We start from the raw sequence: 9110 nt of genomic DNA, 5'->3' as shown, positions 1-9110 counted from the left end.
AAACTTGGTCGTTATAATTTGGTTTTATGTTAATGTAATCAAACAATTAGAATTTGAGAGTAAATTTTCTAAATAGTTTTCACCATTAGTTTCACATGAATTGCACAAATACAAATCACTAAAATCAGCATAGCCATTTTATTGTTAATGAGGTTTACAATCGTAGCACTATAAAATTAAAGCTCGGCTTATACAACAACGTACACATAGTTAAAACGGATCTTTTCTCCCAGAAAAATAAAAATAAATTCATAACATACAATTTTAATTTGATGCAATTGCTTGAAATTATTCTTATGAGTGTGTACTTGACTTCATCATCACAATTCACACATATGGGAGTAATGGGACCGACTTGCTCTTCTCCGATACACTTTCATTGTGTTGTAGATTTCCAAGTACCAACATACTTGCATATAACCTTCCAAGTGACTGTCAAATGTGAAAATAATAAAATATTAATAAGTCAGCAATCGACGAATGTGTACTCTATATAAAATCAACAATATTTAGTACTTGTATGACCTTATGTTGTATAACCTTTTTTTTTTTTTGAGATAAATTTAAACTCGTAATTTTAAATGTGTAGAGTAACAAACTTACTTTTACCTTGAGTAAACCTTCTCTTATCCAAGGTAAAATACTTGTTACGAGCAACCACCTTAGCAGGTCCGCAGGTGTAACGACTTCCGGGTGCCTTGAATGTAACCTTCTTAGGCAATTTAACCGTCCTAACACTAGTGCCTGCTCGTCCGACGCTAAGTTGGAAGGCGCTTATCGAATGAGACGACGGATGTTGTGGAGACCATGAAGCGAGCACCCCTCCTCGACAACAATTTGCAACTTGTTGGTAAAAGGGAGTTCCAGGGCTCAAGTCTACAATAGTAGGATTCTTATTACAACTATAAGGGATGTATCCGTTGAATTTCGAGCATTCTCCATGGTTTGTCGCTTGGGCTCCTACTGCACTCCATATGACCTCATTTCTTGCCCATGTCCACCCCAATCGCCACCCTGGTGCTCGAATACTACGATTTTTTTGGTAGTTGTTGATTGTAATCGCAGCCTGTTTGCCAATAAATTTAATACGGCTTATCATATTATACAAGTAATTAATTATTACTCTTTGACTAATTGTTTATCGAATTGAATGAAGGACAACTTACAATGTAATCATCGGGAGTCCAGTTAACAAGATCCCACTTGATCGTAATATTCCCTTTAGAATTTGAATGATCACCAGCTTCTGAATTGAAAATAATCCATAGAATTAAATCAAGTTTTGCCTAGCTAGGTATGTAGGGGTAGAAAATGTTGTAACGCCTTGACATACACTAAGCAAAATATCGTACAACAATAATATATAATTCAATTAAGAATGTATTAATAACTAGTAATAAGATAGAGAAAAAATTTAATAAAGCTCACCTGCAAGAGCTAAGTTTAAGGAACAGAGAAAGAAAACTAGCAGGAAAAAGCTTAACAACCTCATACTTGCATATCTTATTAGTAGGGGTATAAATCTAACCGATACAAAAGGTCGCAAAAAGTCTCTATATTTATACAACTTTTAATTGCACCGGAGAAGCTTACTATCACGTTCCGAACTTTTAATCATGGAAAGAGTTGTACTATTTATTTTAGTATGGGGTCTAAGGACGTGTTTAACATTAGCTTTTGAAATAGTTCTTAGTGCTTTGACTAGCTGTTTATCCGCAAAAGGAACACACATAACGCTGAGGGAAGTTGCTCATCTTCCAAAAATGACATAATGGCTACTGATTTAATTAATACTCGTATCAGCAAAGTTAATTCCAAAATTAGGAAGGAATAAGACCTGTAAGATCAGAATTTGAGAAACAGAAAAACTGAACTAGGGAAATGCTGAGATACTTCAAAATTTTAAACAAGTACAATCGTACATGACTCAGATTGAAACCATGTTTTGCAAGTAGGTAGTTTGTTCCTTTGAGATGAAAAACGGAAGGGTGATCAGTAAATTTTTTTTGAAGCTATTTTTGTATATCTTAATGCTTAGCAACTCGGTCGTTAATAATACAGGGTCAGCTTATTAGTATATAATGATTTGATTTTTTGTATCATAAGAAATTTGTTAAATAATGCAACATGGTTTGACTAACATGTGGACATGTCGTGTGATGTGAATTGTATAGTTAATCCAAATTCTAAAGCTAGTAAGGGCGTGTTTAGCAATAACTTTTGCAATGATCCTTAGTGTTTCGAGTAACTATTTACTTGTAAAAAGCAAGATTACATAAGCAAATTGCTCATCTTCTCCAAGAAAACATATAATAGCAAGCTGCTTCATTTTCCAAGGGAGATTACATATACTAGTATCAAGGAATAACTATAGATTAAAGCAAAAAAAATCCAATCAAGATAGCTCTAAATCGCCTTCACCGAGTTGATCTGGAGCATGGTAAGGCAAGAAGTGGTTATAAAGTGCATCAGCTATCCGATCTATGAAGTAAATAATGAACGTCAAACCAACAAAAGCCCAAGGATCTACGAACAAAAAAAAAAGAATTATACATTAGTAAAAGTAGTGTAAAAGTTTATCAACAAAGTTAGTTCCAAAAGTAGGAGGGAATACCTGTAGGAGAAAATTTTAAGGAATAAATCATAAGAGCAAGGAAAATACAGCAATACTTGAAAATTTTCAACATGGACTCGACTCTATTCGAAGCCATGTTTTGAAAAAAGTTTGAGCCTTTATTATGTTTCTGGGCTGTATTGAATTAATTTCTCTTTGAGATGAGATTTATATAACTGTGTTATACTTGTATAGTTGTATGTATATCTTAATGCTCAGCAACTTGTTTGTATATCTAGAATGACTTGATTTTCTGTATCTTGAGAAACTTTTTTATATTGTGCAACAGGGTTTGACTACCATGTGGATGTGACTTGTGTTGTCACTCCAAAGTCTGAAGTCAAACAACGTGTGTGTTTTTTATTTTCGGAAAGTGTTATCCAATTTACACTCGGATTTAATTATTTATTGAACATATCTCGATCTAAGAGCTTGTTCGATAGTAGCTTTTATAAACTTGTAATAGTTTTTGCTTTTTAGCTGGTATTTTGAATGTCCCAAATAGTTAGTAAGGGTAGGGGTGGCAATATCATCCAAACCCAATGGATAACCATCCACCCGATCCAAATATATGGACGAAAACCCGAACTTAAGTGGATGACGGATGGATGATGGATGGGTTGGGTGACGGATCGGGTCGGATACGGATGATGATACATCCAACCCATCACCCGATCCATCACCCGACCCATCCATCCACCCGTTAAATTTATATATAAAAAAAATAAAAATAAATATTTTTTTTAATAAATTATTGTCTATTGTAGTGTTAGGAATTGACATTTGTTTTTAATTTAGTAAAAAGGAACGAGTATTAGAAGGATGTATAAAAGTTTTAATTAATTGATCATTTTTTTTTTCAAATCTCAATTTTAATTATTAAGGGTCCGTTTGGCATCGCTGTGGTTTTCTGTTTTTTGGTTTTTTGTTTTTTAAAAGTATATTACATATGTTACATAATGGATCAAAAAAAATTTAGACCTATTAAAATCATGATAATTTTGAAAACTGACAACAAAAAAGTGAAAACACCTTTTTCTTGTTTCCTGTTTTTGGTTTTTAGTTTTCAAAAAAACAGGAAACTGAAAACCAAAAATGATGCCAAACAAGCCCTAAAGTGCAAAGTTGTATTTATATATATATTTCACCCGAATTATCACCCGATCTACTCGATTCATCCATGGATGACGGATGGATCGGATGTGGATGAAGGAAAATTAGGTGATGGATGGGTCGGGTGATGGATGGATTTTTGGCGGATGGAGGCGGATGACGCATCACCCGACCCACCTCCGATCCATTGCCATCCCTAAGTAAGGGTGTGTTTAACAATTATTTTGTTGTGATTGATAGTGTTTTGACCAACTATTTTTGCAAAAAAGTTACATAAGCAAATTGCTCACCCTCTCCAAGTAGACAATATAGCAAGGTGGTTCATTTCCCATATATGAGAGATTACATTACATAAATTAAGAAAAACTACAGATTACAAAATAAAATTAAATAAACCCGGGTCAACATTTATGGACTCAGATGATGCATACATGGTATTTGAGCGGATGATTAAGCGGCTAAATCGCGATCGCCACCTTCACCAAGTTGGTCTGGGGCATGACTAGGCGAGAAGAAGTCATCAATTGCATAGTCGATCCTTTCTATCAAGTATAGAATGAACGTACAACCAACAAAAGCCAAAGGGTCTGGAAATAAGAAAAAAAAAAAAAAAAAAAAAAGGGATTAGTGGAAAAAATCTAGAATTTTATCAGCAAAATTAATTCCAAATTTAGGGGGGAAGAAGAATGAGCCTGACCTGTAGGAGAAAATAATAAGGAATTGAAAAACAGAACAACGAAAATGCTAAGATACTTGAAAATTTTAAAAATGTGGATGACTCTGATTAATGCCATGTTTTGTAAAAAGTTTGAGGTTTTATTTTAACCTCGTTTCGGGCTGTATAGAAATCAAACTGAGATGAGATTTATATGTTGTGTTATACTTGACTTGTATATCTTTAGGCTTAGCAACTTGGTTGTAAATAATTACTACTATTACCCAAGGTCAGCTGAGTATTGTTAAATTAATAATTTGAATGATATGATTTTTTTTGTATCTTGAGAAATATTGTTGTGTAATGCAACCAGGTTTAGTTTATTATGTGGATATGTGTGTACTGATGTGAATTATGTATGTTATTACTCCATAGTTTGAAGTCAAACTACGTCGGTGATGTTTCTGAATTTCGGAAAGAGTAATGCTATTTACTCTGTACGTTTAGCTATTTTTGTAGAACAGTTCATGATCTAAGGACTGGTTCGGCAATAATAATTAAGCTTTTGTAAATTTGCAATGGTTTTTAGCTAGGTTTAACTAAGGTTAATTTTTAAATTACTACCCAAAAATGTAACCACATTTGAACTAATCATCCGTTTAATTTTTTATTTTAAATTACCACCCTTTAAATTAAATAAATGAATTACCACCCTTTAAATTAAATAAATGCTCAGATTATCACCCATTTCAAAAATCCGGTGGATTTTCCGTCTGTGGGCCTCACCTAACGCTTATTTTGACCCTTTTAACTTATTTTTTTCCCCGATTTTCTTTTAAAAACACTCTCCTAACTTCAATTCACATTTCCTTCACCAAATTCTATCAAATTTCACTATAATTGGGGTAAATAGGTAGATTTGGGAATTAGAGTTTATGGAATTAAATCGAATTGGGGCTGAAATTGGGGCTTTGAATTCACGAGCGAGCCACCATCTTTAGCTTTTAGTAGTGAGTGGAGGAGAGAGAAAATGAATGAGAAGGGTGACAGTGTAATGGTGGTGATATATTGGTTTTTTTTGTCTGAAGTTGTAAAATTTGGGGGGGTTTTAGAAATGAAATTATATTGGTGTGTTGAATTCAATGAAAGAAATAATGATAGGTTGAGTGAAATATATCAGTGAGATGATTAAATCGAGAGAAAAAAAAAAAAAAAAAATTGGAGGGAAGTTAGTTAGGTGGGGCTCACGGACGGAAAATCCACTGGATTTTTTAAATGGGTGGTAATCTAAGCATTTATTTAATTTAAGGGGTGGTAATCTAAAAGAAAAAATTAAACGGGTGGTTAATTTGAAAATGGTTACATTTTTGGGTGGTAATTTAAAAATTTTCCTTTAACTAATGATAATTTAGTTAATATTACTCGATTGGTTAAGTATTAATGTCCATTGGAAGTATGGAGGGAGAACTCAAGCTCTCTTCAATGATGGCTACTACGAATAGAAGTTTCTACAACGATAACAAAGCTCAGTAAGATATCTTGAATACGGAGTAACAAACAACTTTAGTCAAGACTAGACTATGGGTCTGTTCTGATTTACTGAACTGAACTGATTGAAGATGAACTGAACTGAAATGAAATGAATTATTTATGAAAGAAAGAAATTAGGAAATGAACTGAATTGAACTGATTGGAGCTGAACTGAAGTAAAATTAAGTTAAAGAGAACAAATCCTATGTCTTTTCAAAAAGAGTATGGAGCATTAAAATTAAAAGCCATGACATCCAACTGTGAACTTTAATTTATAAGATAAAAAGAAAAGGAGCATCACTCCATCACAATTACAAGCTTATTAGCTCATATTAGCATTAAGATACACAACATCTGGCACGAATAACATCTTTGATTACATTTTTCAAAACGGAAAAAAAAAAAAAAAAAAAAAAAATTAAATATGTGAATTCAGTGGCAATCTGATATGATTAGGGAGTGTATTAATGTACTCCGATCCATCCACGAGGCGAAAGCTGAGGCCAGGGAGCAGGGCCAGTTGCCGTGCTTGATCTTCCCTAAAACCCGACTTGTGCAGGAGATTTCCGGGCACCAGAATATACGCATGTAACATTCCAAGTCACTGTAAAGTGTTCGCACAAAGATGTAAATAATAAGCCTCGGTAGAAAAAATTAATAAACTATAGAATGATTAGTGCATAACACAAAAATGTCCTGTTTTTACTTTAGATGAAAATAGGCCTTACTTATAGCTTGAGTAACTCTCCTCTTATCCGCGGTAAAAAACCGAGTAGGCCTTACTATCTTAGCAGGTCCACAGCTATAACCATCTCCTGGTGCCTTGAACGTGAAATTTTTGGGCAATTTGACAGTTTGATTGGTAGTGCCTTCTTGTCCCACTGCGATTTGGAAAGCACTCTTGGAACGAGCTTGATCATGGCCGGACCATGGAGCGAGCACTCCTCCTCGACAACAATCTTCGATTTGTTGGTTGTAAGGAGTTCCAGGCATAAAGTCTACTATAGTGGGGTTCTTTATACAACTATGTGGGATGCTTCCTTTAAAATGTGAGCAATCACCTTGCTCTGTTGCTTGAGCTCCTGTCATAGCCCATATTACCTCCTGTCCTGCCCACGTCCACCCCAATTTCCATCCTGGTGCTCGAATGCTACGATTCCTTTGGAAGTTGTAGATTGTAACTACACCCTGCAGTAGGCCACACCACACATTTACAGATTAAAGGGTTTGATTTTGAATGCTCCCATCAATATCATATCAATCAATGATAAGAGATGATACGATACGAGTAACAGATAAGCATTTGTTAAGAGTTACTTACAACATAGCCATCAGGAGTCCAGCTTAAAACATCCCACTTGATTGTGATATTTCCATTTGAACCATTATTAGCCGCTTCTAAAAAATAACCAATCATTGTTTTGATACAAGATATAAAATTACTTCAAATTTCCACATTAGACAATACAATTCATAAAAATAAATGTTAAGTTGATTATAGCAGAAACAAAACATGTATTCCAAATTTACGAGCTAATGCTAATGCAAGTAAAAGTGAGCGAGCTAACCTGTAGTAATGAAGTTTGAGAGATAGAGGAAGAACACAAGAGAACTCAAAAACCTGAACATGGGCATGATCTGAATTTGATAGATAATTATTTTTGTGTCACCTTGAATTGACTGTTAGTTATTCCAAAAAAAATATGGAGTAATACAAAGTGGAGTACTGTATTATTATTTTCCAAGTTTGAAGTCAACGATCAACCAGCCAATATGTGCTGATTATTCTCCTTTGAAGGCAACTATTTCAAACTTTGAAGTCAACCAACCAGCTATTGAGCTTAATGTCTTTGACCAATTTCATATATGTACAGTATATACTACTCTAGTTCTATGTATCTATGATGAAAATAAATACGACTAGTGATTTGCTAAGGCATTAGATAAAATCAGTTTTCATTAATTGCTAAAATTAATTTATAGGAATTAATTTATAGTTTTTTCTAATCACCTCACCTTTTTTTCAAGTGTTGAAGGAAAATGACTAAAATTTGGCATATAAATTCCTACAAAAACAAAAAGGGCGTTGTTAAACGTCGTTCGCAAATTACATACTAACGCTCCCATTTTTATAAGGAATTTCCTTTTATACCCCTAGCATATAATTACGGAGTTTCTACTGAACGAGTCACATATTTCACTCTCTAACCTCATTCACTCTCATTTTATCTCTCTAAAAATTTAAATCTGAAATTTTTTAAAAAAATCTGAAAAAAAAAAAAAAAACAAAAAACAACCATCACCAACAACCACCTTATAAACCACCACTTGAAGAACAAGGCAAAGGAATGGCTGATCCGAGGCGAATTAGGGTGACTTACAATGGTCGTGGGTTAAGCGGCGGCGGCGAACAGGTAAAAGCTTTAAAAGAAAAAAAAATGGAAGTCTTGACTTCCGCCCAGAAATTCGATCCGGAACTCCCTTGGAGGATTCGTCTGAAAATTCCGGATCCTCCAAGGATTTTCCGGAATTTCTGGGCGGAAGTCAAGATCCGCTTGAAATTTCCAGAAAATCCTTGGAGGATCCAAAAATTTCAGGCGGATCTTCCAAGGGAGTTCCTTAAATTCTGGGCGGAAGTCCCAATTTCCGATTTTTTTTTTCTTTCGTGAATAAATCTTATTATTATTATTATTATTATTATTGTTATTTTTATGATTTTTATTATGATTATTGTTATTATTATTATTATTAGTAGTAGTAGTAGTACTATGTTATTGTTAGCATGATTTTTGAGATTATGATTATTGTTGTTGTGATTATGATTGTTGTTGTTGTTATTGTGATTATTATGTTATTAGTACATTATTTGTAATGTTATTGTTATATTTAGTAATAATGTTATTATTATTATTGTTATTATTATGATTGTTGTTATTTTTATGATTTTTATTATGATTATTTATATTATTATTATTTTTTATTTATTTTTTATTTTTTTATTTTTTTATTTTTTTTGTTGAAACCTTATTATTCTTATTATTATTAGTAGTAGTAGTAGTATGTTATTGTTAGTTTATTTTTGTGATTATGATTATTGTTTTTGCTATTGTGATTATTATGACTATGATTATATTTTAAAATTTGTGGTTGGTATGATTATTTTTGTGAGTATGATTTTTATTATTATTATTATTATGT

General features: G+C 33.1%; 1 protein-coding gene and 1 pseudogene across 1 annotated transcript; both read right to left on the bottom strand.

Moving 5' to 3' along the window:
• Window positions 1–577: 577 nt before the first annotated feature.
• Window positions 578–2329, bottom strand: LOC145591650 (COBRA-like protein 4 pseudogene; annotated as a pseudogene).
• Window positions 2330–6165: 3836 nt separating this feature from the next.
• LOC145592857 (COBRA-like protein 1) lies at window positions 6166–7623 on the bottom strand. The gene is made up of 4 exons (XM_081649360.1): window positions 7481–7623; window positions 7234–7310; window positions 6641–7100; window positions 6166–6516 (listed from the first exon to the last, which is right to left on the bottom strand). Exons 1-4 carry the CDS (start codon window positions 7545–7547, stop codon window positions 6452–6454), a joined length of 669 nt encoding a protein of 222 aa, XP_081505486.1. The 5' UTR covers window positions 7548–7623; the 3' UTR covers window positions 6166–6451.
• Window positions 7624–9110: the final 1487 nt, after the last annotated feature.

The sequence above is a fragment of the Chenopodium album genome, chromosome 18, assembly GCF_948465745.1.
Source record: "Chenopodium album chromosome 18, dcCheAlbu1.1, whole genome shotgun sequence".
NCBI lineage: Eukaryota > Viridiplantae > Streptophyta > Magnoliopsida > Caryophyllales > Amaranthaceae > Chenopodium > Chenopodium album.
Note: the sequence above shows the minus strand (reverse complement) of the source record. Positions and strands in the feature narration are given on the sequence as shown.

Bases quoted from the DNA above. Each gene is read 5' to 3' on its own strand.
- LOC145592857 (XM_081649360.1), bottom strand. From the start codon at position 7,547: ATGCCCATGTTCAGGTTTTTGAGTTCTCTTGTGTTCTTCCTCTATCTC. The intron at 7,101-7,233 runs GTAAGTAACTCT...GGCCTACTGCAG, and splicing joins GGACTCCTGATGGCTATGTT to GGTGTAGTTACAATCTACAA. The intron at 6,517-6,640 runs GTAAGGCCTATT...AACACTTTACAG, and splicing joins GAGAGTTACTCAAGCTATAA to TGACTTGGAATGTTACATGC.